At 54.7% G+C, this 27,674-nt stretch overlaps 9 protein-coding genes across 9 annotated transcripts; 4 read left to right on the top strand and 5 right to left on the bottom strand.

Moving 5' to 3' along the window:
• Positions 1-310: 310 nt before the first annotated feature.
• Positions 311-2,932, bottom strand: CABS01_09848 (topoisomerase II-associated protein PAT1; the record flags this gene model as incomplete). The annotated part of the gene is made up of 2 exons (XM_060543204.1): positions 311-599; positions 651-2,932. 2 exons carry the CDS (start codon positions 2,930-2,932, stop codon positions 311-313), a joined length of 2,571 nt encoding a protein of 856 aa, XP_060399902.1.
• A 3,797-nt stretch (positions 2,933-6,729) lies between these two features.
• On the top strand, positions 6,730-8,285 carry CABS01_09847 (glycolipid 2-alpha-mannosyltransferase; the record flags this gene model as incomplete). Its single annotated transcript, XM_060543203.1, has 4 exons — positions 6,730-6,780; positions 6,935-7,822; positions 7,876-8,164; positions 8,218-8,285. The coding sequence occupies 4 exons, from the start codon at positions 6,730-6,732 to the stop codon at positions 8,283-8,285; spliced, it is 1,296 nt and encodes a 431-aa protein (XP_060399901.1).
• Positions 8,286-8,717: 432 nt separating this feature from the next.
• Positions 8,718-9,322, bottom strand: CABS01_09846 (ribosomal protein S12; the record flags this gene model as incomplete). Its single annotated transcript, XM_060543202.1, has 2 exons — positions 8,718-9,089; positions 9,155-9,322. 2 exons carry the CDS (start codon positions 9,320-9,322, stop codon positions 8,718-8,720), a joined length of 540 nt encoding a protein of 179 aa, XP_060399900.1.
• A 904-nt stretch (positions 9,323-10,226) lies between these two features.
• Positions 10,227-11,696, top strand: CABS01_09845 (acyl-CoA dehydrogenase; the record flags this gene model as incomplete). The annotated part of the gene is made up of 3 exons (XM_060543201.1): positions 10,227-10,339; positions 10,398-11,258; positions 11,330-11,696. 3 exons carry the CDS (start codon positions 10,227-10,229, stop codon positions 11,694-11,696), a joined length of 1,341 nt encoding a protein of 446 aa, XP_060399899.1.
• A 1,710-nt stretch (positions 11,697-13,406) lies between these two features.
• CABS01_09844 (uncharacterized protein) lies at positions 13,407-13,835 on the bottom strand (the record flags this gene model as incomplete). Its single annotated transcript, XM_060543200.1, has 1 exon — positions 13,407-13,835. The coding sequence occupies one exon, from the start codon at positions 13,833-13,835 to the stop codon at positions 13,407-13,409; it is 429 nt and encodes a 142-aa protein (XP_060399898.1).
• A 2,471-nt stretch (positions 13,836-16,306) lies between these two features.
• Positions 16,307-19,346, top strand: CABS01_09843 (calcium-independent protein kinase C; the record flags this gene model as incomplete). The annotated part of the gene is made up of 4 exons (XM_060543199.1): positions 16,307-16,769; positions 16,828-17,094; positions 17,163-18,143; positions 18,202-19,346. 4 exons carry the CDS (start codon positions 16,307-16,309, stop codon positions 19,344-19,346), a joined length of 2,856 nt encoding a protein of 951 aa, XP_060399897.1.
• A 1,352-nt stretch (positions 19,347-20,698) lies between these two features.
• On the bottom strand, positions 20,699-22,234 carry CABS01_09842 (She9/Mdm33 family protein; the record flags this gene model as incomplete). The annotated part of the gene is made up of 1 exon (XM_060543198.1): positions 20,699-22,234. One exon carries the CDS (start codon positions 22,232-22,234, stop codon positions 20,699-20,701), a length of 1,536 nt encoding a protein of 511 aa, XP_060399896.1.
• Positions 22,235-23,892: 1,658 nt separating this feature from the next.
• CABS01_09841 (2,3-diketo-5-methylthio-1-phosphopentane phosphatase) lies at positions 23,893-24,756 on the top strand (the record flags this gene model as incomplete). The annotated part of the gene is made up of 1 exon (XM_060543197.1): positions 23,893-24,756. One exon carries the CDS (start codon positions 23,893-23,895, stop codon positions 24,754-24,756), a length of 864 nt encoding a protein of 287 aa, XP_060399895.1.
• Positions 24,757-25,197: 441 nt separating this feature from the next.
• On the bottom strand, positions 25,198-26,810 carry CABS01_09840 (major facilitator superfamily transporter; the record flags this gene model as incomplete). The annotated part of the gene is made up of 2 exons (XM_060543196.1): positions 25,198-26,314; positions 26,380-26,810. 2 exons carry the CDS (start codon positions 26,808-26,810, stop codon positions 25,198-25,200), a joined length of 1,548 nt encoding a protein of 515 aa, XP_060399894.1.
• Between the last annotated feature and the right edge of the window lie 864 nt (positions 26,811-27,674).

Genomic DNA, 27,674 nt, shown 5'->3' with positions numbered 1-27,674 from the left:
GACCCACCCCTGATACTCATATGGCGGCGCCATCTCATAGAGTCGTGTGCGTATTCTACACAAGATATGTTTGTGCATATTGCCACGGGACAAGCCATCGTCGCATGTTGAAGCCTCCATCAAACTGTAGTCCCAGTACTACAGCTCAGCAGCGGCCCCAAAGCCCTCAAAAAATCACGGGCCATGCGTCATAAGACCCTTTATATCCCAAGCATCCCAACGCGTTTCTTCAGTCAATTGTAATGCGCTCCAACCGCGAATGACGCAATGAACGCCGCGATTGCACGTTCTCTTCCACTAATACATCCCCTTACTGAAGCAATTCGACATCCAAACCAATGGAGTGCATGAAGAGGTTGACAGTGGCCAACCGAGTAGTTGCCATGGCGCCCGGGAGCGTCTTTGCGTGCGCGACGGTGTCGAGGACGCGGTCCTTGACAGCAAGGACCAGGCGTTGCTGCTGCTCAGGGTTGGCACTGACACCAACCGCAGCGAGGAGCTGCCAAACCACAACATCTTCTCCGGTGTTGACGCTTCCGGGGAAGATGTGGTGGAGGGTGGGCTCAAGCTTGTTGAAGAACATGTTGAAGGTTTGTTCCCTGCGAGATTGTTAGTAACTGTGAGTGCTGACTAGATGTTGCTTGACTTACCACTCAGCCCACAGCTGAGGGCTACCTCCGCCACCTTGCTTCAGAAGCTCGGCTCGGCTCAGAATGAGAGTCAGCATTGAGCAGCCAACCCGAGTCTTGGCAATGAGATCAATGTTCAACTTGGTGCTAATAAGACCAAGAACGCCCGTCACAATGTCCAACTCCGTCTCGTTGAAGTAAGCAAACAGGCTCGGCATGACGGCTGCCGAGAAAAGCTCAATGCTCTCACGCATAGCAGCATTGAGGCTGACTTCGCCGTCGGTGGTCTGAGCTCCATAAACCACATCAAGCTGGTCCAGGTGGATAATGATCATGGTCAAAATCGTGGTGCGCTGTTCGAAGCTGATGTGGCGGAAGACGCGGGGAATGGCCTTCTTGCCCTTGGGGAAGGACAGGAATGCAATGAAGGGGTGGAGGGTAGTAGCGCCAATAGGCTCATGAACCTTGAGATCGTTCCAGAGCTGGGCATTGTAGGCTTGAGCCGTCTCCAACCACTCTTGGTGCTTAGCATGGAACTCTTCGTCGTTTCCATTTGTAGGAGGAGGGGGAATGAAGCGGGCGTGGTCTTCCATCTTCATGATGGTGTTATAGACCTTCTCAATGTTTCGCAGGATAGCCTTGCGATCCAGACTGTTCGACTCGCCATGGCGCTTGCCGTTACCAGGACGGTTGGCATCTCCACTGCTGTCAGTTCGCTTGATGTTCAGGAGGGGCTTGGGCGTCTTCGCATTGCTGAAGGAAATCTTTCCGAGACTACCAGCGATGACCAGCTGGGGGTTCTTCGGCTTGTTCTTGGCAGCCTCGACAGCACGTTGAACTTGCTGCTCCATTCGCTGAACATGGTTTTCTGCCGCCCGTCCCTGTCTTCTCATGTTGCCCTGGCGGCTGCCGGTTTGGAAGAGGTAGGTTTGAGCAAAGTTGTTCAACGGCTGGTTGGGGTTCTGACGCTGGCCGCCACGGATCTGGCTAAGGACCTGGTAGTAGAAATCCTCAGTTAACGAATCATCGTTGGTGTTATCAATAGGGTTGCCAGTGGCCGAGACCAGTTGCTGCAGCTGGATGCGGGTAACGAAATTCTTGTCTTGAGGTGTCATAAGGCCATTATCCTTGGACAAGAGCCAAATCTTGTGATTGCGCTTAGCACGTTTGGTTTCTTGATCAAGGTAAGCGGCCTTCTCGTCCTCTGACAGGTGCGCAAGATGCTGCTGCTGTTGCTGCTGCTGCTGATTGGCGGATGGAACACGTCCCATGGAACCTTGCGAACGGTGTCCTTGGTGGCCGTGGGCCTGGTGATGAGCTTGAGGGCCATGAGCACCAAGCCGTGCGGCATCACCTGAGAGTCTGTTCGGGTTCTGAAGAATTTGAGTCGGCTGCGAGGGCGGGGCTTGGGAGTGAGGAGGCTGAGCAAGCGGGCTGGGAGTTCCTTGAACAGGCGGAGTCGGCTTGGAGGTAATAGACTGAGGTCTCTGCAGAATCTGTACGGGATGTCCATGGCCAGGATGCTGTTGAGGCTGGCCACCACGCTGTTGATGATGTTCAACACCATGGAAGGACTGCTGTTGGGCAGGCTCGGGCCGTCCGTAGCCGTACTCAGGCCCTGGGTAGCCCTGAGGAGGCGGCGCAGATTCCGAGAAAGCTGGCTGAGGGGTTCGTTGGGTGGCTTGCTCTCGCATTGCCTTCTCCACCTCTTCCAAACTCATGACCTTCCTGCTGGCGGACGGGACAGCCTGCGGCTTCGGGGAAGGCTCGGGGATAGCGGTCTTCTTGGAAGGCATGCCCCAAAGCGACGCGTCAACGTGCAGGTCGGGAATGGGTTCCGCATCCTTGTACTTCTCATAGCCAGTGCGAACAGGTCTGGGGGCCTGCTGGCTCTGGGGGTAGTAGTATTGCTGCGGATGTTGGGCTTGCTGATAATGCTGCTGAACGGGCGCAGGAGCGGGAGCAGGCTTTGCGGCAGGAACTTGGCGGCTGTAGCGAACCTGCTCCTCTTCGATGGCGTCAGACACCTTTGCTGTTTGGCCAAAGAAGTCGAAGTCCTTTCCGACAGGGGCATTCGAGATGGTAGTCGGGCCACCACCTCCGAATGTGTCGTCGTTGAAAGCATCGCCGCTCTCCTCGAGTTGGTCGCCTAGTCCATCATACGTATCATCGAATTCGACAGCGTCGTCGTCCTCGGCATCGCCGCGCGAAAGGCCGGCGAAAGGATCGTGAGTCTGAGAGAAGCCTGGCGCCGCCGTGTTATGGCCAGCAGGGCGTGTAGGGTCGAAGCCGAAAAAAGACATGTTGAACAACTAGTCCGTCTTCGTTTCAAATAAGAGAAATAGCTGTATACTAGGTCGTGGTCAGCATCGGAGTTGGGTCTCTGACGAAGTGAGGCAAATAGATGCTGAGGAAGAGATGTTGGAAATAGTAAGGCAGGGTGAGAGAAGGGAGAAGAAGGCCAAGGACTGAGATGGGCCTGAAAAGCTCAAGAAGGGAAAGAGTGAGTGGTCCCTCCCGCTTCATAGGATCATCGTAGCTAAAGTGGTGTGGCAAGGAAGCTGCCCGGCATCTCTCTCGCCTTGATGAGTTCAGGCAGTGGCCGTAGCTGCCGCTGTAGAGACCGTATGGTGCAGAAATCGTGACAAGAGGTCTCCAGTAATTCTCAATCAAGATCAAAAATACAAGAGAGTTTGTGCGACTTACCACTAAGAGAACGAGAGATCTGTGGATTTAGGTGTAGCAGCTCGCAAAACTATCATGATGTCGTCAAAGACAAGTACCAAAACTGAGAGCAAAGCGACAAGGCATAAACAGGGGTGCTTTGGCCGGGTCTGCTCAGTGAATTGACATCCAGAGACAAGGTATTCACCAGAGCACAAGGTTGAACACAATGCGCCAGGTGAGATTCGGAGCGTGAAAGGAAGCAAAAAGAGTCGCGTCGCTGAGGTTGGGTTGCGATGGCCAAAGTGGTGATGCACCATTCGCATCCGTGGGGAGGAATTGAGGCTCGAGAGCCTTGGGACCCCACTACATGGCTCACTCCGAGCCAATGAGCGAGCTTGGGCAGCTTAGCAGGAAGGACTTGAGTCACGTGATGGGTTAGTCATACGCCGGCTGCTTGGGGGATGGCCTGGAGATAGCCCCTCTCGTCATCGTGGCCTGTATTTGCTCGCCGAATGTGGATAGAGGGGTCCTAGCAAGGGTTCTGGATGAGTGACACCCATCATCAACTGCACCCTGCTTTCTAGGTGATGCAATCACAATTGTCCGGGCCGGTTTTATTCTGTGGTGTGTCTGGATTTGTCCTAATGTGTAGGAATCTTAAATTTGGGAGGATTACAGTCCGCCGCACACTGATGGCTGCTGTCAATATCTCTTGAATTAACCTGAAAACTGAGTATATCTCCAGCCTTGTCTAAGATGCTGCCTTGAGGCATCCTGTGAACAGTATTCATCTGTTTTATACTGACTATTCACCTGGTCTTACTCATGATGATGTCCACATCTTGATATTGTATTGTAGATAAAATTAAGCTGGATTCATCGCGACAACTGAGAGGTCAGGTTTATAAATTGCTTTCATTGTAAGGCTATCTTCAATATCCCGTGAGCAAATCGGATAGCTCAATCCAGTCGGCAATCTATCTTTATGTTGTCTGGTGTCCGAAAAACATTTACTAAGTTTTAGTGACAGAGCAGGAGCTCATAGCATGATTTTTAGTACTTCAATTGTGAAGCACGGAGGCTCACGACAATAACCAAATATCACTGAAGGCCTCAACTGTTGCATCGACTCATCTTGATACCTAGCTGTGCTGTTTAGTCGACTCCCTTGACTCAGCCATCAAACATCGATCAGAAGTCGGTGGGTCACGCACAATTCCGAGCTCTCTTCTCACAGTTGAGCACATCGATGAGCGATACCGATCAGAGTCAGTTGGAACGTAGGGCTCTTGTGACGCCAGACAGGAATCTACAGCCCAGCCAGGCTCATCTGGGCGGCAAGCCTACCAAGCAAGCACAAGGAAGCCACATTTTGACAGGTTCATCCCGTTTGGTGATCCCGAATCTACTCGACTAGAATAGACGGTCGAACATGGTGGCTGGCTGTCTCTCGAGAATGCTCCATGTACCAAATAAGGCATCTGGTTACAGATTTGATGCTGCGGGCATAAGAGCACGACCAGCAAAGCGCTCTGTGCCCTACATTGTGGTGTTCTGATCTTCCGGACAGTCCGCTGTCAACGGTGCATCATGTACCCTTCGGGATGATTGTACATCTCTTGAAGAAGATCAGGCAGTCGCATGAACTGGTTTGGTTGAATGTTTCCGTATGCAAGAGCAAAGCCGAACGCGAGCACATGCTGACAACTGAATACCTATGGTATTGCTACGTCGTTGTTTGCAGACGAAAGAGTCGGTTGCAGCATTTGAGCTGAGCTCTCGGCACGAGCTTTTGGGGGCAAAAGGCACGGCGATCTTTGCTGCACGGCACCGGGCGGGATACGAGCGGCAAGCAGCTAAAGGGCACGGAAGCCACACGAGCCTAACAACAGAGCCAATTTGGCGTTATCGAAATGTGTTCCATTGATTCGATGCTGAAAAAGTCGCCAAGAGCCGGGTGAGAATTCCACGATCCGACACTATTGAGGATGAGGTACTTTTCTCCTGGACTCCCGCAAGAATCGCGACTCGCACGGTATTAGTAGGCCCATCGTTGTGTGGAATCTTTAGATAAAATAAAACATGTCCAGACATAGAACTCGGCGTATCTGCACAATGGACTAATATACACGAGGCAGCTAGATCTGCCAGGGGCAATCAAAATGGAAATGTGTACATGTCCATCGCAGAAGAAAGCACAGGGGGTTGAGAAGCTCTGGAACGCAGGGCAGAAGGGATGACAGTGAGTTTCAGACATGATGATTATCTTTTCTGGGGTATCAACCATGTGTGTAAGCAGTACCTGCTCTAGTCCATAATACGTGGTAGCGTCTCTAAGTCTACCATTGCTGGATGGCAGGGTTAAGTTGGATGGCACGGAGAGATTTCCCGCCCATTGGGTCCCGTCGCTCAGCCAGTGTCAAATGGGGTTCCGACTTCCAGCACCAGCTTCCAAATGGAAGAGAAAGCTCACCCTCTGACCCCTGGTCTACGGACCTGACTCCCAGGGCTGACGGCAGGCCGCTGAAGCAGATTCCGACAGTGGCCACGTTCCCTGTCCCCGATCGTATGGAGACAGGATGCCCAAGAGCTGGGAACGGGTACGCGGCAGCCCTCTGCAGCGAAGAGAGGTACGTGGAGGATACTTAGTTGTCAAAAGCATGCCATGCCCAGAATGCATGTCTCGTGTACTTTGTATCGTCTGCATCCGCGATTCTGTGGTGATACCTATTCGACCTCTCCCTGCTATCGTCCATATGTTGCTCTGCATCAGCATTTTGAAAAATGCCCAGAAAGAGCCATGTCGACTTTCGCACGTAATTATACATCCTCGTTTCTGCATGGGGTTCGTAAGAAAAATATATGGGTGAATGCAGCTGTTGAGTTCAGGTCTGCTTCCATCAATCTCAGTCGCGAGAAGTGGGAGATACCTCGAGCTGGAAGCAGAAGTAGAGATTCATACAAAGTTCCGCGTAAAGATACTTCTATATGCCCCCTGGCTGCTCTTTTTGAGTTGTAAACCTCCTGGGAGCAGGCCAGTTGTCGCCCCACCCCCTTTATTCCACCTCGCGGTACTTCCTGCTAGCGCTCCCTTTTCTCGGGGTGGACGCACCGCGTACGCTGCATTCGTACCTCCTAACCCTGTGAGATTCCTTCAGGTCCCCCAAATCCAGTGGGATGCGTGGCTGCTAGCGCGCTCCTGGTACTCCAGCTCCTCTGAACATTTTCCTGAAGCCATCCTTTTCTCTCAGGCGGTCGACTCGTACGAATACGTATCCCTTCCTGTGCACCTCTTTTCTATTTTTTCCCTCTCCTTCCCAGTCGCCCTTGTTCATCTCTGGGGAAGAACGGGATTTCTCTTATTCTTCCATTCTGCTTCATCCTCTTTCAACCGACCCAGGCTTCCATCCAAGGCCTGAATACACCGGTCAAGATGGCGACAGGCTCAGCACGCTATGTGCGATACATTCTCTTCGCCTTCTTCGTAAGTTGATCCCCAGCTACCATTCTGCGCGAGCGCAGTCAGCTCTGATCCCTAGACGCGCGGCACAATACCTTTCGCATCTCGACGACATTTCCGTCATGCACACGTCAAAGAAACTTCATGACCCCGTGCTTACATCTACCTTCTCGCGCAGGGTCTCGCCGTTTTCTACTTCATTTCCCACTCTAGCTACGAGGGCGTAAGGCTTCAGGATGGCTCTTTCAGCAAACCCGGTGGTGCTTCAGCCGGCGGCCAGCAGCAGCAACAAGGCGAGAACAAAGAGGGCGAGAAGCCCAAGCAGCCCGCTCATTCCGAAACCAAGAGCCCCAAGGTCGGCGAGGCATACAACCCCAAGGACTGGCCCATGGCCATGACCCCGAACGAGCCTGGTTGGGATGAGCTCTCTGGCATTGCAGACGGCCCGCGCATGAATGCCACCTTCGTCACCCTCGCCCGTAATTCCGATATCTGGGACATTGCCCGCTCCATCCGTCAGGTTGAGGACCGATTCAACCGCCGCTACAACTACGACTGGGTCTTCCTGAATGACAAGCCTTTCGATGCCACCTTCAAGAAGGTCACCACCTCCCTTGTTTCCGGCAAGACTCACTACGGCGAAATCCCCAAGGAACACTGGTCTTTCCCTGAGCACATTGACCAGGAGAAGGCCCGCAAGGTTCGCGAGGACATGGCCCAGCGCAAGATCATCTACGGCGACTCTGTGAGCTACCGCCACATGTGCCGTTTCGAGTCTGGTTTCTTCTTCCGTCAGCCGGCCATGATGAACTACGACTACTACTGGCGTGTTGAGCCCTCCATTGAGCTCTTCTGCGATATCCACTACGATCCGTTCCGCTTCATGAAGGAGAACAACAAGAAGTACAGCTTCGTTCTGAGCTTGTACGAGTACGTCGAGACCATCCCCACTCTCTGGGACAGCACCAAGAAGTTCATCAAGAACCACCCCGAGCACATTGCCGAGGGCAACTCCATGGGCTTTCTCAGTGACGACGGTGGTGACTCTTACAACCACTGCCATTTCGTAAGTTGGCCGACGAAGAGACCTTTGCCAGTGACATTACTGACTGAGACTAGTGGTCCAACTTTGAAGTTGGTGACCTCAACTGGCTCCGCTCAAAGGCCTACATCGACTACTTTGAGTCCCTCGACCAGGATGGTGGTTTCTTCTACGAGCGTTGGGGTGACGCGCCTGTGCACTCCATCGCCGCCGGTCTCATGCTGCCGAAGGACCAGATTCATTTCTTCAACGATATCGCCTACTACCATGTTCCCTTCACCCACTGCCCCACTGGCGAGAAGGTTCGTCTCGACAGACGCTGCCACTGCAACCCCAAGGACAACTTTGACTGGAAGGGCTACTCTTGTAAGTTGGCTGTGATCATGACCTCTTCGCAAACACCACTAACAATGAATCAGGCACGAGCCGCTACTTCGAGATCAACGGTTTGGACAAGCCTGAGGGTTACGAGAACCAGCAGGACTAGAGCAAATCGGGGGCGTGATAAAAGAGTGGCATGTAACAACAAATTCCAGAACTGGCCTTGGGTAAGGCCACCAATTGAGTTTACCTGCATCGATGAGAGGCACTGGTCAGGCACATGGGTACCAACTGTGGAGTGGCGTAAATGGTTCTGCAAGACTTGGACACGTTTTTTGCTGTGTAGATATAGGCAAATGGAAGGGTCCATCTGGTGTTTGTCCAGCTTTGACTTGAACTTCTTGAACATGTTTGAATATTGTGAAATCTCTTTTGGTATTTTGTACATTGTAATAGTACACGTCTTGATATGTCTTATGGTGTCTAATAGTCGTACACCACAACAAGGGCAAAAGTACCCTTCCGCTCTGAATCCCTTCCACAGCGCCCATCCATGCGTCTTCCACTCATATCATCTTCCAAACTCAAGACCTCCAATTTAAGAAACTGTAGCCTTCTTGGGCTTCATCGTACCGTACTTGGACCGGGAAGTAGCACGGTTCGCCACGCCTCCGAGATCGAGGGCGCCACGGACGAGATGGTACCGCACACCGGGACAATCCTGACTGCGGCCGCCGCGGACGAGAACGACGCTGTGCTGCTGGATGTTGTGGCCCTCGCCGGGGACGTAGGCGGTGACGTGGCGACCGTTGGAGAGGCGGACACGAGCGGTCTTGCGCTGGCCAGAGTTGGGCTTCTTGGGGCGGGTGATGCCGACCTTGAGGCAGACGCCCTTGAGGGCGGGAGCGTTGATCTCGGACAGGGCGGGGGAGACGGCGTGACGGGCGCGCTTGCCCTTCTTATGGCAGCCCTGCGAGATTGGGAGAGTTAGTTAAGTGCATCGTGTAGAGAGGGAGGCAGGGAGGGAGGACGGACTCTCAGGACCTGCATGATGGTGGCATTTTGTACGGGCGTCGAGGAGAAGGATCGGATCAGGGGGGTGGTGATGGTGCTCGCAGTCGGTGTGAGTATGGAGGCGGCGCGAGGGAAGGCCGCTGGCCTCATCGCCGGGGCGAAAAGGGATCTGAGGAGTGTGCTGGCCATGTCGGGCAAATGGTGTCGAGTGTATTCGGCGTCCAATTGCTGTCGTCACAATCTAGAAGCTATCGTCGCGACTGGGCACCCAGGTGTGCATTCGAATCCCTGGAAGCTGGATTTTTTGCTTACCTAAGGCACTTGGCTATCGCAGGGGGTTCAACTTGAATGATAATCGACGCCTCAGGCCAGAGGAGCGCATTCCGTCCCCCGGACCCACTTCCGTCCTTTTGCGACTCGGACCACGGACGGCATCGGCTTAGGTGACTCGCACTGGGCGGCTTTAGAGGCGCATCACATGCCCGTTGCAAGAATTCAGGTCCTGACGTAAGCGACTCTAGCGTCACCGTGTCACCCGTAGAACCCCAAGAAACCCCCCCTGGCACGTCGCCCATCTGGGTGCTACGCCGTCGGCTTTCCCCCAGACTTGGAGCAAAACTGGGGACTTTGGGACAGTGTTGGCCCCCCAGTGTCCCCCCGCTGCGGGATGGATATCCTCGGCTGAAGCGGGCGCTGTGTCTGTTCGCCAGCCGCCAGGTACCGTGGCTCCGAATGGCTTTGAGGTTCACGGTCTAGGGCGCACCGCATGTTTGACTTATTTTGTGTGGCCTACTCTACTCTACCTACACAATACTCCTGACTTGCTCTCCTGTCTACGATTAATCTCATCTTACCGTCTCACCCTTTATTTCGGGAAACCGTTCAACGCCAATTGACCGTTTCCGTCCGGGCGTTTGCCTTCTCTCTGTTAGCTAGCACACCGCACGGCCGAGCGAGACCATAAGTAGCCGAGGAGTTCCCACGATCCCCAGATCTTCCCGCACCTCCGGAGTTCTCCTTACCCTGTTTTCTCTTTGCTGTTGCCGACTTGCCTGAGTGATCTCGAGACTATATACACATCACATCGTATACCATGTCGTCGATTTCTAGGGCCGTTCGCCCTGCTCTGAGAGGAAGCCGTGGTGTTGCTGCCCTTGCGAGGGTGAGGACTTGCACACCGGGCAGAGCGCTCTCGCCACTCCAGCAGTAAGTACTCAGTCTTTCCGCAGACTCTAGCCATGATACTGAAACATTCCCCTTCCAGGACCGCAAGACCCCTTTCCACCACCCAGCGCCGCCGTAATGCCGACCACTTTGACATCGCCGACATCCCCCCGACGCCCATCACCCACCTCTCCGAGGTCGAGGCCGCGATGCAGGAGGCGGTGAGCAAGTTCGCCAACGACGTGATCGCGCCCAAGGTGCGCGAGATGGACGAGGCGGAGAACATGGACCCGGCCATCGTGGAGCAGCTGTTCGAGCAGGGGCTCATGGGCGTCGAGATCCCCGAGGAGTACGGCGGCGCGGGCATGAACTTCACGAGCGCCATCATCGGCATCGAGGAGCTCGCGCGCGTCGACCCCAGCGTCAGCGTCCTCGTCGACGTCCACAACACCCTCGTCAACACGGCCATCATCAAGTGGGGCAGCAGCCAGCTCAAGAAGCGCTTCCTGCCCAAGCTCGCCACCAGCACCGTCGGCAGCTTCTGTCTGAGCGAGCCCGTCAGTGGTTCTGATGCGTTTGCGCTGGCGACCAAGGCGACCAAGACGGAGAGCGGGTACAAGATTAGCGGTTCCAAGATGTGGATTACCAACTCCAAGGAGGCCGACTTTTTCATCGTGTTTGCCAACCTGGACCCGTCCAAGGGGTACAAGGGCATCACGGCGTTCATTGTCGAGAAGGATGCCAAGGGGTTCTCCATCGCAAAGAAGGAGAAGAAGCTGGGTATCAAGGCCAGCAGCACGTGCGTCATCAACTTTGACGACGTCGAGATCCCCAAGGAGAACCTCCTCGGCGAGGAGGGCGCCGGTTACAAGTACGCCATTGGTCTCCTGAACGAGGGTCGTATCGGTATCGCGGCTCAGATGACTGGTCTCGCTCTCGGTTCCTGGGAGAACGCCGTCAGGTAAGACCCCCCTCCCCCCCCTAGGTTATTCCTCTCTCTTTGTAAAATTTCAGACTAACCCCCTTTTCAAGATACGTCTGGAACGACCGCAAGCAGTTCGGCCAGCTCGTCGGCGAGTTCCAGGGCATGCAGCACCAGATCGCGCAGTCCTACACCGAGATCGCCGCCGCCCGCGCGCTGGTCTACAACGCGGCGCGCAAGAAGGAGGCGGGCGAGAACTTTGTCATGGACGCCGCCATGGCCAAGCTGTACGCCAGCCAGGTCGCCGGCCGCGTCAGCGGCCTCGCCATCGAGTGGATGGGCGGCATGGGTTTCGTCCGCGACGGCCCCGCCGAGAAGTTTTGGCGCGACAGCAAGATCGGCGCCATCTACGAGGGCACGAGCAACATCCAGCTCAACACTATCGCCAAGCTGTTGCAGAAGGAGTATACCGCATAGAGAGGGCGGTAGACGCGTTTTGAGAGAATGGCGAAGAAAGAAGGTATCAAAGTTGCAAAGCTTTTTCCTTGGGAGTCGTGTAGGTTACTAGATGGCGTCTTTTGTTAGTAAAAGCGACACGATTCGGTGTTGGGGCGCATTGCCTCGCGAATGATGATTCGTTAGATGCTACATGAAATCTCATGTGAAAAGTCCCCAGGGCCTCATTGCGAAGTTGCGCCGCCTGCGTGATTCGAGTCTTGGCATACCGCGATGCCTCTACCCGCTTCGTAGGACTTTGAGCCGCCTTAATTACTTCATGGCGTCAACATTGAGGGGGATTTTCGACAGGTGCTCTGAGTCGACCAGTGCTATTGATGGTTGGTATCTGTGGCCTAATCATGACAATGGCCAGAGGGCATTGTCAAGTGGAAGTAACTTGAGTCACGTTCGGCAAAATACTAGTCTGCCAAGGGCTTCTGCTCCAGGCTGGTGAAGTAGGGCCTATATTGGGTAGCGTCTGGCAGATCAAGTTGCAAATTCCTACCAACGAAGATGCAAGCTGGCATGATGTCATCCTAGGGACCTACTCTTCACATAAGAACTCCAGTGTGCAAAGTCTAGGCGACTATGAATTTTATAGTCTGCATTTCATACCTCGTACTTCATACTCCAAATCGATGCGGAACCGACTTTAGGCAATTCCTTTGGCAGGGGTCATTTCATGAAGTTCAAACCAAATCGCCAGATGAAATGAATGGCCGACATTTTGTGGAAGCCAGGAGTCGTTGACGTTGACATAATTCATTCATCCCATTTTAGACGTCCAATGTGTAAGTGCCGCGTTGTCCTGCATGAGCTCAACAGCACCTTACACGCTTCGCATCAAACTTTAGACCAGAACACAGACGCCAATTAACAGTACACAGACCAAGGGGAATTTGACTGGAATGTGATTCGAGGAAGGCATTTACGAAAAATACCCAAACCACTACGCGATGACATGTCCGAGCGGTCATGATTGGCTTCGTCGCATCTCGATGATCTGAATAGCGACGATGAGAGGCATGAGCGAGAGAGAGTTGATCGGCTTGAGCCGCAACCTTCCAAGCCATTACTGATCCGAGGTCGGGATAGAGATACGGATACAGTAACGGATTAAGTACAATATCCCACCTCCTCTCGGTAGGTTTCTCTGGCATTACGCGGACCGGGTGGGTTGGGGGAAGGGCCACCTTGGACGGCGGCCGCGGAGCGAGGGTGGGTCGAAACGGTTCCGCGACGTCAAGCCCTCGAAGTTGGCGGGTTGGAATTACGTGTTCTCCCACCCCCTCGGATAAGTCCTAGTGGTTGTTGTCACTTGTGTTTCCATGGCTGGCATTAACCTCTTGAGTATGCATATGGCGGCTCAACGTGCTCCAGTGTGTTTGGTTCAGCTGAGCCGCGTGTAGTGGTTGGCAGTGAGTGAGCTGCTTGGTTGGTAAGTTCGTTTCAGGTAAGCGTTACAGATGACATGCTGAGCCGTGGTTTGGAAGTTCCGTTGATCTTGTTTATGATTGGGACAAGAACGATAGGATGAGAGGTGACTTTTGAGGAAGTAACAGGCGGTGACCCGGATTCGGGGTTGATGGGCTAGCTATCCACATTTTCCTCGTCCGGAAGAGGTAGGTCAACTGTTGTCAGTTCGTATTCAGAAAAAGGGGACCCGCGTGTTTGATTATTTATCGAAGTTCATCGGAGGTGTGGGTGAGAGATCGTGTGTGTGCGTGTGTGTGGAATCTGGGGGAAGATTTGTGGTGTTAGTGCCTGGAGTAGAGGGCTGAGGACTTGGCCGTCGGTGTGGCGCGGCGTTGGGCCGGAAAGGCCGGCCGGCAGCTGTGTGGTGGCGGTAGGGGCATTTTGGCGAGACCTCTCCGGCAGAGGTGTCAGCCGGGAGGCTAAGTCGGCCGGTGGTAAAAAAACCCCCAAATCGCGAGGTGGGCGGTGGTGTATAGAGCTCTGTGGCGATGGCGTTGGCGAGGAGGCCTCTTGTATTGAGGAATCTGTCAGATGCTTGAGACGTTTGCTGGTGGTGGAGAAGAGCATGACGGGCATCTCTGGTGTATACTGAGAGGTAGAATGGTGAATATGGAACATTGGCATGTGCTCGGTATCGTTCATGGGATTATCGGCTTTTAGAAGCAACTTGGATGAATCCTGCGTAGTCAGCGTGAACCTGGGATCATGCGTCCCATTGTACTTACTGTACGAAAAGTAAATAAAACAGACTAGAGCAGGGCTAGACGTAGAGACGGAAGACGGGAGACCTAGGGCTGCATCATCAGATCATGGCAAGGTGACGGGCAGCGCGTGTGTGAAGTGTGATTTGTGCGTGGTGGTCGTGATGGGGGATCGGGCGATGATGCAGCTGCTGCAAGCCCGGCGACTGCGAGGATGGGCCGTGTTGGGAAAACTGGGCCGATAAACTCCCCGAGACTTGGAGATGGTGGTACAGGTACCGTCCGCTTTATACAATGCCATACAGTATCCGTGCCTCCATAAAGCAAGATTAGTGCTTCAGCTGGGCGGTAGAACCTTATCAACACTGACCGCCAGGCAATGTGTATAAGTGACCATGACGTTGCGTCTCCTTGATGTATGGCCCATCGGCGAGAAACTGGGCTCATCGGAGTTCGTCTGGAGAGACAGACAAGAGTGTGGTGAAGTGTATATGTGACGAGAGAGAGGTACTGTGTGGATATATCTGAGAGTGGGTGTACAAAGGTACATTGTCCATTGTATCATCAGCTTAAAGTGACAAGAGCGAGTCTGAACCCGGGAAAGCAAAATGATTGGCGCAGAGCAGAAATGAATCTTCACCACGGTGAAACATTACGGTACGGTGTACCTAGGAAAAAAGTCCTAGGAAAGCCTTGGAGCCCCACGTCCGATCCAGGACTTTTTGCAGGTCGCTTGCTCTGCGAGTTTTTGTCTTCCCCTCTGTGAATCATCAGGGCGCCGCCACAAGTTGTTGAATTGTTTCATTGCCTGCCAACTATTTGGCTGGTGACACCGAGATGCCTGAGATGGGACGAAGAGAAGGCGACCGGTGTGGAAGAAACGGAACAGTCCAGCTGAGCTTTGCTGCCCTATGCGCCCATCTTCCCTGCTTTGCAAGTTGCGAGTGAGCTCGCCAGCCAGTGCGGCCTTTTCATTATCGCCTGGAATACGACATCAAACTTGTGCCATCCTAGAGCAGCTGGCCCTGATTCTAGCCTCTAGGTACATAGGTATGCAGTTGCAGGTAGGCTGTAGCAGTGTAGGCAGGTATCCGCGCTGGCCTTACCTTACGGATACTGGGCATGGATACCCGCATGGGAGAGGGACAAACCTGGTAAGCGCACCCGCAACGAGTGTTGTTGGGCATCAGAGGAAATGGGGATGATGAGACGCCGATGGATCCCCCCGAGGATGGTCGAAATAACATTGCGGATATCTTTGATGATCTTTTGGCCTTAGCTACTGACCCTCGGACCTGTGGGATTGCAGTGGCACGAGTGGTAAATGATGGGAATATGAGGGCAGGCAAAGTAAGGTGCCTTAATTGCAATAATCGTCTGAATGATAAGGTACCTTGTTTTTAGCTCGCCTGCCATCTTCACATCGAGTTACAGAGTTGCCTCGTCCGTGCCGGGTGCTTTCGTAACACCCCTCCATCACGGCAGGAAGCACCTCAGGCAAGGCAGGACTCGCTGAGGTCGTCCCCCTCCCTCCCCTCCAAAAGAGGTACGTACCCAATACCTCAGGTAAGGTACCTTACCTACCTTAGGTAGCAGTAGGTATTTCCCAATTCCCGTGCACTCAGAGCGGGCAGCCCAAAGGCAGGCCGCAGCTCGGGGATTCAGGACTTTGAAGTGAAGGTCGAGGAATACTTTGTGTTGCAAGTATCTTTCCGACCTGAGACACACAAAAAATACATCTTTCCCGGTACCCCGTCCTCTTCCGCTGCCCACCGTCTCCTCGTCCTCCCTCACCCACCTCCACTCTGCCCGCCTGCGCACTGGCGGCCGCGAGAGAAAGAGAGAGAGCGACCCCTCCCGAGAAACCCCCCGTCTTTGCGTCCCGTCCTGCTCCAAAACCCACTGACGACATCCTTCACCAACAGCCCAACCTGCGAAAAAACAACACCACCTCACGACTCGAGGGCTGGCTGCACCCACCGATCTTGTGTCGTGACAGTTCCGACAGACCGATCCTCCCGCCGTGCCAACCTACCCCGAGCCCCTCCGGCGCCGAATCTCCGGTATTCATCCATACGCATACTTCGCTACTGAACCTCGTACCCATCTCTTACCTACCTACCTCGCTCTCGATCACCCTCATCCTCTCTCTCCTCGCGTCGTATCCTATCAATACCATACCTCGCACCCACTACCTCGCCCACCACCTGCGCGATATTGCGGTGACCACAACAGAGCGGGCGAGAGAATCTGCGTACACTACACCTGAACGCATCAGTCCCTCAACTAGGGCTCTTCTTGAAATCTCAAGTAGCTTCAAAGCTCATTCTTTTCCCCTCCAACCAAAAAAAATATCAACATCAACACAACACATAGTTCCCGCGCGTGGAGTCGCGCAACCCCACCGTCACAATGAACGACGAAGATGCCATCCAAAATATCCTCAAAAAGATTGAGCGCGAAAAGGCTCTCCTCAACGCCGCCAATGCTATGAGAGCCCAGACAAACAACGAGGCCGTGCGATCACGACTCGATTCCCAGATGCGCGATGGTCGTCGAAACCTGCAATTCTTCGAAGAGAAGCTTCGCGAGGCACAGCTCCGTCGGGGTATGGACAACATGTCCATGGGATCCCCCTCCGGTGACGGTAGACCTCTGAGCGGCGACGTTGAGGATGCGCCCGCCCCTCCCCCCAAGGATGCGAATGCCTGGGCAGAGCGTGGCGGTTATGGTGCCGGGAGCGCAACGTCGGGCGGCAATGTCCAGTACAGCCAGATTGGCGGCCACGCCGACCTGATGCCTCCCCGCCATCCTTATGCCAATCCAGGCCCCTCTTCCTCCATCCCTAAGCCGCGCCCCAACTTCACCAAGCTTGGTGCGCATTACCCCCGAAACCTTTTCAACCAACTTGAGTTGCTGATTATCCGCTGCAGATCTTATCAAATATGATACCCCCTATCTCGGCCCTCGTATTCAGCTCATGCTGTCGCAGATTCAGTTCAAGCTCAACGTGGAGGAGCAGTATCTCAAGGGAATCGAGAAGATGGTTCAGCTATACGGCATGGAAGGAGATCGCAAGAGCAAGGCTGATGCTGCCGCTAGAAGAGTTGAGAGCAAGCAGAAAATTCTTTTGTTGAAGCAGGCTATGAAGCGCTACGAGGAGTTGCACATCGACATGGATACATCTGATGCCCAGGATGGTACGTTTTGGAGCTTTTATGCTCGCGGAAAGCTATCTCGTCGGACTGCTCCTGCTAACACTTCCTAGATGACTCTATCAATATGCCTAATCTCCGCAAGCCCCTGTCTGGCCAGCTCACCATTCGTGTCGGACAAATCAAGGACGTTGATCACGCATCCATGAGTCGCTTTAGCCGAGGACCCGAGACTTTCATCGCCGTCAAGGTCGAAGACAACGTCGTCGCCCGCACGAGAGTGACCAGAACCGACAAGTGGGAAGCCGAGTACCATACTCTTGAAGTCGACAAGGCGAACGAAATCGAACTTACAGTGTATGATAAGCCTGGCGAGCATGCCATTCCTATTGCCATGCTCTGGGTCAGAATCTCCGACATCGCCGAGGAAATGAGAAGAAAGAGGATCGAAGCAGAGATCAACAGCTCTGGGTGGGTGTCGGCCGACCGTATGGGTGCTCCGCCGGCGCAATTCCCAATGAACCCTCAACAGCAGCAGCAGTCAATGGGTGGTCCTCCCCCCTCTCCTGGCGTTGGAGGACAACAAGGTCAACAAGGACAGCCTCCCATGGCGAACCCTCCGATCGCTCAGCAGCCCATCGACGGCTGGTTCAACCTCGAGCCTGCTGGTCAGATTCAACTCTCCTTGGGATTCCTCAAGCAAAACAACGCTCGCCGCCCCGTCAACTTGCAAGGTCTCGGCCGTGTGGGTGCTGTTCGTCAGCGCAAGGAGGAGGTTCACGAGATGTACGGACACAAGTTTGTCCAACACCAGTTCTACAACATCATGCGCTGCGCTCTTTGCGGAGACTTCCTCAAGTATTCGACAGGCATGCAGTGCGAGGACTGCAAGTACACTTGCCACACTAAATGTTACTCTAGCGTTGTCACCAAATGTATCAGTAAGAGTAACGCTGAAACTGATCCGGACGAAGAGAAGATCAATCACCGCATCCCCCACAGATTCCAGGCCTTCTCAAACATGACAGCCAACTGGTGTTGCCACTGCGGTTACATTTTGCCTTTTGGCAAGAAGAACTGCAGGAAATGTGCGGGTAAGTTTGCGAGAAGTACCAAACGGGCAAACTAAAGACAAAGCTGACTTTTGAATAGAATGTGGCCTCACAGCACACGCGGCATGCGTACACCTTGTTCCTGACTTCTGTGGAATGTCAATGGCCGTGGCGAACCAGATTTTGGAGGGTATCAAGTCTACTAGAATGATCTCCAAGAATAAGACTTCCACGTCTTTGAGCGATCGGACGCTGCGGCAGAAGCCGACAAGCCCAACTAGCACTATCGGCTCTCCTCATAGTGGAGGCCAGCCGTATGCTGGAGGGTCACCGGAGGCAACTGAGGCTGCCAAGTTGATGTACCAACAGCAGCAGCAGCAGTCTCCGCCTGGCCAGCGACCAATGCACCCTGATCGCACTTCTTCAAGCACGGCAGCGGCGGCGGCAGCGACGGCGGCGATGAGCGGATCAATGGCTTCACAGCAAAAGCCTCAGTCTCAGGACTACTCAAGTTACGGTGGACGGCCTGGTTACCCGGCTCAGGCAGAGCAACCAGACTCGTACAACAGCGGCGGACCCAAGTACAACCCGGCAGACTACGCGCAAGTCAACCAGCAAGCTGGATACGGCCAACATCCTCCTGCGCAACAGCAACAACAGCAGCGACCTGTTCAGCAGCAGCCGCCGCAGCAGCAACAGCCTCCCCCTCAGCAGTACCAGCAGCCTCCCCAACAGCAAATGTACCAGCAATCGCCCGTCTCCTCGCCTAAGCTGCAGGAGCCACCTCAAATCTCACCCATTGCATCAACTGGGGGTGTTCCTAGCTCTGGCGCTGGACGTAAGCCGTTGCCTTCCGCCACCGATCCTGGAACTGGTCAACGTATCGGCCTCGACCATTTCAACTTCCTGGCTGTGCTTGGCAAGGGTAACTTCGGAAAGGTCATGCTTGCGGAAACGAAGCGATCCAAGAGGCTTTATGCTATCAAGGTGTTGAAGAAGGAGTTCATCATTGAGAATGACGAAGTGGAGAGCATTCGCTCCGAGAAGAGAGTATTCCTTATCGCCAACCGGGAGAGGCACCCATTCTTGACCAACCTTCACGCATGTTTCCAGACTGAGACCCGTGTGTACTTCGTTATGGAGTACATTAGCGGTGGTGATCTCATGCTGCACATTCAGCGAGGCCAGTTTGGCACTAAGCGAGCGCAGTACGTAACCCCTCGTCCATTTTCGCCAAGACATTGACTGACCAAATCCTAGGTTCTACGCCGCCGAGGTTTGCTTGGCGCTCAAGTACTTCCACGAGAACGGTGTCATCTACCGTGATCTGAAGCTTGACAACATCCTTTTGACCTTGGACGGACACATCAAGATTGCTGATTACGGTCTTTGCAAGGAAGACATGTGGTTCGGCTCGACTACTAGCACCTTCTGCGGCACTCCAGAGTTTATGGCACCCGAGGTATATTGATTCACCTTTCTTTACAAGACTCCCGCTGACTGTTGGTCCAGATCTTACTCGACAAGAAGTACGGCCGTGCCGTTGATTGGTGGGCATTTGGTGTCTTGATATACCAGATGCTTCTCCAGCAATCACCCTTCCGAGGAGAGGACGAGGACGAAATTTACGATGCCATTCTTGCTGACGAGCCTCTGTACCCCATCCACATGCCCAGAGACTCCGTATCGATCCTTCAGAAGCTCCTGACCAGAGAGCCCGACCAGCGTCTTGGAAGCGGTCCCACGGACGCGCAGGAGATCATGAACCAACCGTTCTTTAGGAACATCAACTGGGATGATATCTACCACAAGCGCGTTGCGCCGCCTTTCATGCCGCAGATTAAGAGCGCGACCGATACCAGCAACTTCGATTCTGAGTTCACAAGCGTTACACCTGTCCTGACCCCTGTCCAATCAGGTATGTATATCTTCGTTGTCATGACGGATATATCAGCAGCTAACCAGACTATAGTCTTGTCGCAAGCCATGCAAGAAGAGTTCCGTGGTTTCTCTTACACTGCCGACTTTGACTAGAGTCATGATGGAAACTAGATTGAAAATGAGCCCTGGATGTTGCTGGATCCTTTCAGTGACGTCTTCGATGAGGGTGAGAAGGAGGGAGAATGCCGAGCGGGTACAGCGTGGATAAGCGCCAGCTCTATGTGTGCCATATAGGCATGTCCAGCACGAGCGATGCTTGTTGATGCTGCGTGAAGACGCTGCGCGTCGTCGGGGGTTGTGACGATAAACCGCAGGCGGAAAAAACGAAGTGACGGGCGAACACGATATATGAAGCAAAAAGTAGTATGGCCCCGACTGTTCACCAGTGAACATTGGAAAAAGGGGCCAAGTCGGCGGAACCGTGACTAGAGGTATATCAGCGAGGTTTTGCGCCACCCCTGCCGCAGCTTCTTTAATAGACGGAACATTCAGCGGATGACAAGATTGCTCGCCCCGTGTGTCCTGAGGATCGACGTGGTTGTTTTTTGTGCCAATATCGAAGAGGATGTTTCCCCCATGCTCTCTCTATATGGTATCATATTGTACAGATGTATTTACAATCACGTTCTAGTGGTGATGTGATGTTCTTTCTTTCTTCATGTCCTCCTCACCAGCAGCAATGCCAGAGCTGCCGCGAACGTCGCCCCAGCGGCAGCGCCCTCGAGAGCCAAGATGGACGCATCGCGCATGCGGAGATCGATGCGGCGCTCGCTGTACAAATCGGCGATTTTCGCCTTTAGGAGCTCCGGGTCGGCGAGGAGCTCGCGCCATGATTCGCGCCATGATTTCGCCTCGGGGACCTGCGTCTCCAAGACCTCGAGCGCACTCGCGACCTCGCGCTCCATCTCGTGCTGGACGGCCGGCTCCTCGACCTTGGCTGCCAGAAGCTCCTCTGCTTCCTCTACTGATGTGGGTTCCGCCGCGGCCAGTGGCGTCTCTTCCTCTGCTGCCACAACGGGTGTTGTCGTCCCTGTCGCCGCCATTGTGGACGCCATGTACGCGGCTACATCATCAGCCGTGGCGGCATCCTCGTACGCCTCCCTCTGCGCCAACGCGGCCTTGAGCCCAGCCAACTCGGCCGTCACGCCCTCGAGCACGGCTTTCTCTTCTTCGACGACGCCGCGTACCAGACGTCTGCGCTTCCACGGCTCCGCGACGAACTGTAAGACGATGAAGAGGAGCACGTTGACGCCCATCAGGCCCCATGTTCCCCAGGTCGACGCGCGCCGGATGCGGTCGGACCAGATCTGTTCCTCGTGGTAACGCTTCAGGATCCCCGCGTTGAGCTGCTGGCCCAGGGCTTGCTCCGCGTGTTCTGCGTCGGTCAAGGCTTCGGACGCGGCGGCGACTTCTTGTTCGAGGGAGTGGTCTTGGCGGTAGAGCTGGGTGAAGCGTTCGAGGTCGGTGGGCGACCACATTTCCTTGCGCGCGAGGAGGGTCGTGACTTCGCGCTGGGTCGTCGCGCGTTTGGCGTTTGTGGTTTTGTAGGTTGTCCGGGCGGTGCGGACGAGGTCTTGGGCCTGGGCGAGGCGGGTTTCGAGGAGGGCGTTTTGGCGTTTGATTTCCTCGATGGGGGCGTAGCCGGTCAGGGTGTTTAGGGTCGTCGAGGCGGTTAGGAGGCGGGTTTGGGCTGTGTCCATTAGGTGGGAGAGTTTTTCGGAGAGGGCTGGGGGGAGGGCGGTGTAGATTTTTGTTGCAGTGTCTGGGAGGGGGTCGTCGGGGGATCGGTTTTTGGGGGTGTCGGGTTTGGGCGAGGAGGAGGAGGAGGAGGGGCTCGTGGTGGTGTCTTTGTCTGGTGTCGAGGACGAGGACGAGGAAGAGGACGAAGATGAGTCGGGAGCTGTGGAGGAGCTTGAAGTGGCTGCATCCGAGCTCTGGGTCGACGGGTCGCTGCTCGTCGTCGAGGAGGTCGAGGTCGGAGAAGCTTGCTTTGGCTCTTCCTTCGGCGGCGGGGGGGCGAAGATCGGTGGCAGATCCGAGTAGAACCGTCGAGAGGGGGGCGGCGACGACGACGACAATGTGAGGTTATGGCGCGGAGGTGGCGGAGCCGCGAGGGTCCTCCATCGTGAGAGGTGTGCCGTTCCGAGGCGGGCGTGGACTAGGCGCGACGCCGGCCTGGCGATGGAGTGCATCCTCTCCCGTTGAAGGTTTGTCGGAATACGACGATGGTGGACAGAGTAAGCCGAGCTTCTCTGTTCCTTTCCTCGACGGTGAAAGAAAGGACGGGAGAGAAAGCGGCCCAATTGGCGGGTTTGGGGGATGGGCCGAGGGTGGTTCAGAACGCACGGGGAAGCCGGGTCGGCGGACGGAGGGCGGGAGGGATTTTGGAGAGAGAGGTTCAAAAGTTTGGACGAGGAGTAAGGTAAGGCAAGGTGGTTAGCTGCGGTCTTCTGGGGCGGAGCGAGTGGGCTTTTTCGGGGCTGGACTCGGCGTCGTGTTGAGCGCACCGGGCGGGTCTGGCGCTGGTTTTCTGCCGGGAGAGGTTCAATTGGGGGTTTGGAGATGTTTCACCGCCTGCCGTTCAGGATGTAGAGGCTCCCGTCGGGCCGGTGCCGGGGTTGAAGGTGTGGAAAGTGGGGCGGTAGAAGGGCGAAGAAGACTGACGGCCCGGCATGTCTACCGAGTCGATTTGCACTGCTTTTGACTGAGGATCTGTTTAGCAATAGACTCATGACGAGTAACTTTTCAAATTGGCTTGGAATCAGCCTTTCATCCGACATAATTCGAGTTGACCATCATGATAGTCTACGTGTTAGTCGAAGAACTCGTTTACATGACCTTGGCCGGTTTCTACGAAGAAGGCTCGTTGCTTCATGTTTGGTTTAGTACTTTGTAGATAAGCCTCGAGATAAAAGTGCAAGGCAAAGAAGAGTATTGAGATGAGATTGGGCGAGCTTTGACTACAAGTCCGGTCTTTCTATTACTTTTTCTTACTCTTTTTTTACTGGACAATATCTGCCATTTAGCTCATTGACTAGAAATCATGCCTTATTCTGAAAGTATCCTTGAGGTTTCTGCACCACCCGCACGTGTCGTTACCCGCAACTAAGAATGGCCCTCGACTTGGAGACTAGCCCACCAAGCACTCGCCTACCTATAACGCACTGAAGCAACTGCTACATTTACCCGGGCAGAGGCCGCTAGAGATGCGCTGTAAGGCCAACCAATTGCAAAGCAATCTGCGCTCTCAGGGTCCATTGGTCGCGCGCTGACTCGTTGCAAGGGTCCGCCAAAGCGACGGTCGGATAAGAGGGGCGGATGTCGTCACTGGAGCGGGACTAACGGTAGATTTTCCCTCTTGCTCGGACAAGTTTACTAGACAGTGGAAAGTATTGCCTAGTGTTGGGAACTTGGGAAGAGTCTTACTCGCTGTATTCCAGCTTGATTCAAGGATGGACCATATTGGTAGTAAGAAAGACCAATAGGTACAGGCAGTAGGAGGCGCGGAGTATCTCGATTCGAAGCCTCCGGCTAGATATGTACCGTGCTGTTCCACGTTGAGCATTGATGGATTTTTCTCAATCTGCATGTAAGGTACTCGCGCATGCAAGGATCTGTAAACTGAACTAAATCTGTTGGTGACCCTCCGAGCCTTTTGGTTTTACCCCTCCCCCTCCATCCAAATTTCCAGTTCCTCAAACCCTCCAAGACAGGAACACACACACACACACACTTCTCGCCCACCCACGCACCCTACTGAGAAGCATTCACTTGTATTCTCACCATCCTTCCAAGAACCGCACTCTTTGACATTTGTCTACTACACCGACACATTCAAGACCATCAAAAAATGGGCTCCCACGTCAGCGAAACCCCGGCCCTGGCCACGAACCCAAACTTCATCTTCTTCACCGACTTTGACGGCACAATCACCCTCGAAGACTCCAACGACTTCCTCACAGACAACGTGGGCTACGGCTACGAGAACCGCCGCGCGGGCAACGTTCTCGTCCTCGAGGGCAAGAAGCACTTCCGCGACAGCTTCCAGGAGATGATGGACTCGGTCAAGCTCCCCTTTGACCAGTGCATCGAGTACCTCAAGAAGAACGTCAAGCTCGACCCCGTCTTCAAGGAGTTCTACACCTGGTGCCGCGCCAACAACGTCCCCGTCGTGATTATCTCCGGCGGCATGCGGCCTATTATCCGCGCGCTGCTCGTGCAGTGGCTCGGCGAGGAGGAAGTCGATGGGCATATCCAGATTGTGAGCAACCAGGTTGCGCCGCGCGAGGGCAAGGCGAGTATCAACGAGGAAGGAGGGTGGCAGATTGTCTACCATGACGACAGCATCCACGGACACGACAAGTCGATTGAGCTGCGCAAGTACTCGTCGCTGCCCGAGCGGCCCGTCATGTTTTATGCTGGTGATGGTGTCTCTGATTTGTCTGCTGCGCGCGAGACGGATTTGTTGTTTGCCAAGCGCGATAAAGGTGAGACTCATTTTACCCCGCCCCCGCCATCGTTCATTCTGTTTGTTGCGACATCGGCTCTTCATGGGACGTCACTGACAGGATTGATAGATCTCGTCGCCTACTGCGAAAAGGAGGGCATCTCCTTTGTCACCTTTAACGACTTCTCCGATATCCTGTCCACGGTTAAGCAGATTGTTGAGGGCAAGCTCAGCGTCAAGGACGCCGCGCGGGGACGTATCCACTAGATAACGAACGAAACATGGATCGAGGGACATATACAGAAATACAAGAGGTATTTCTAGAAAGGAAGAGAACAGAGGCGGTATAGATACAAATAAAGCGAGGACGGGAGAACAGAGATCTTCCTTTTCTGACACTAGATATAGACATAGACTGGGTCTACGGGGTATATAATGAGCAATGCCACACTCTTGCGTTTGATTATGTTTTACATATGTACAGCTTTTATGATATTGACGCAATGCCAGTATGTATCAAATATCCCCTATCCGGATTGAATTCATACTCTTACTCATCCAGTCTATCACTAAAACCAATTTCCAAAGTACTTGGAAGCCTGGGATCTTTCCTACCATCCCAGCCATATAATTGGTGGTATTTGGCCAGACACTCTTATTTTTTGGTCGTTGGGATGTACCCCATTTACCACGACTTCTGTGAAGCACTCATACGCTCCTCTTCCTGTCATGCGGCACACCATACCACGAAGCCATCATCAAGGCAAACAGCCCAATCGCAATCGGATGCAATACCCAAGGCCCAGCAGCCTGCGCAACCATACCCGTGGTAAACGGCGCCACCGCGCCCCCGGAGCTTCCAAACGCACTAATCACCCCCATCCCATTCACCCTCTCCGTCCTCGTCATCCCTCTCATAAACACGGCCGCCGCACACGGGTAAATCGGCCCCAGCAACAACCCGACAATCGCGACCGACACGGCGGGGCCGACGACGTTGGGCACCAGCCACACGAGCAGCTGGAAGACCGCCGCGCCGACGGTGGCGAGGAACACGAACAGCTTCTCGCCGACGCGGTGGGCCGGGTGCGAGAGGCAGAGCCGGCCGATGGTGATGCCCGCCCAGAAGCCGGCCGTGACGTAGCCCACGGATTCCGGGTTGCCGTTGCGCGTCGCGATGAGGAAGGAGATGACCCAGCCCGAGATGGAGACCTCGGCGCCCTGGTAGGCGAAGACGAAGAGGGCGCCCAGGAGGACGATGCGAATTTTGAGGGCGGTGAACATGCTGAGGAGCTGTGAGGAGGACGAGTTCGCTGCTGCTGCTGCGGCCTCGGCGGCGGGCGTAGGTTGGGCGCCGCCGGCGGGGAGGTCCCGCTCGTAGTGCCAGAACGTGTAGGTCGAGAACACGCCGTTGAAGATGGCGAGGCCGAGGGGGATAAAGTAATACGTGCTCCAGCGCGCCTTCGCAGCCGTGACGAGGGCGGTAGCAATCAGAGGTCCGACGGTGCCGCCGGCCCCGTAGGCGCCGTGCATGAAACCCAGGGCGGTGGTGGCGTTGCGGAGGGAGCCGCAGAAGACGTTGTTGACGGCGAGGGTGATGGACATGCCGAAGCCGATGAGGAAGAAGGAGACGACGACGACAGGGAAGGGGGCCTGGGCGAGGATGGGCGCGTAGGCGATTGTGATGATGGATTGGGCGAGGGCGAGGAGGCGGGCGCGGCCGAGCTTGAGGCGTAGGGATTCGAGGAAGACTGCGCCGAAGATGAAGCCGAAGGCGTTGCCTATGAAGATTAGGGACACGATTGCGTAGCCAATGTCGTAGTGTCTGATGTGGTGTTAGTCTGTCGTTCTCACGGACTCGCTGGGCGTGCTTAGGTATGGGGGACTCACTTCTCCATGTAGGGGATCAAGGCGCCTGGCGCGCTGTCGTTGAGCCCGTTGCCAAAATTCATGAGGCACGACGCGGCCATGCGGTAACGGTTCATGTGCGGGTCTGTGATGCTCTGCAGGACGTCAAAGGCCGTCGGCGTCGAGGGCCGGCTCATCTCGATATCGCTTCCGGAGCCGGGTGTCCGGGACGGCGATTGTGCCCGGGAAGGACCGGCGCTGCCCCGCGGTGTCCCGGTCCTGCTCTTGTTGTTGTAGTTGGCTGCGGCGGTGTCGATGCGGGCGAGCTCAATGGAGGAGCCGTCACGGTGGTGTGGTGCGCCCGGGTAGGTTCGCGGGACGGCCTTGGCGGGGGCGGCGGGGAGGAGGGGAGGGTGGGCGTCTAGGTCGCGGGATTCGACCTCGACGAGGGTCTTGAACATTGAGGCCTCCATGTTTGGGATCTAGGAGGGAGGGACTTGGCGGTGTTGTGTTCAGGGTTCTGGCGGGAACACGCTGGCCAAGGCCTTGGTTGAGGGGAGTGAGAGTGGAAAGTTGACAATGTGGAAGGGTGTAAAGGTTCATGTATCTGTGGGAGGAGCTAGAAAGATAAGTGAGTCACCGAGGTACCTCAGTCAGGTAGTGAAAGCTTTTACAAATACGGCAGGTAATCCGGTTAAAAGGCTAACGGGCCACCTGAGGAGGTAGCAAAAGTATACAGTAATGGAAAATCTCACGATAGTAGCAGCCACCGTGGATCCTTGACAGAACTGTTCAACTTTCCGAGAGCGTCATGGCGTGTAAGGTGTGCGGGCCTCCCTGACCCTTTCACCTTGCGGGTCGGAGGGGTTCATTATCTCAAGCCTATGAACAAGAAGCATATGCAGGGTTCAGATAGTCCTGCATGCTTCCCCACCTGGCTTTGAAAGAAAAGACGGGAAAAAAATCCTTCAAGGCTCGTGAGAGGAAAGCAGATGGGGTCCCGGTCTTGTGGACTTGCAGCCTGTGTACTCTGGCCGGCGAGCTGGAGTTGGTCTAGCCTCCTTGATGGCATTCGATAAATATCCCCGGTTGGAAACGCAGACATGTGGGGGACGGGCCGATTGCAATTGGGGATGGATTCGAGACGGTGTGAAAGCAGACGGGCTGCTGCAGCGATACGAATGCAAGACTTGTTGGTGACGACGACTGTTTTCTATCCACTTGGAAACATTGAGTCCGTATCATGAGCGAGCTGTTGTGTCACGAGCAATGATTGATCAGCGTCAGTGGCTAGAGCAAGGTGAGCACTAGGTATGGGAGGTTGGGGAGGGAAGGAA

The sequence above is a fragment of the Colletotrichum abscissum genome (assembly GCF_030869225.1).
Source record: "Colletotrichum abscissum strain IMI 504890 chromosome Unknown Scaffold_24.1, whole genome shotgun sequence".
NCBI classification, from domain to species: Eukaryota; Fungi; Ascomycota; class Sordariomycetes; order Glomerellales; family Glomerellaceae; genus Colletotrichum; species Colletotrichum abscissum.
Note: the sequence above shows the minus strand (reverse complement) of the source record. Positions and strands in the feature narration are given on the sequence as shown.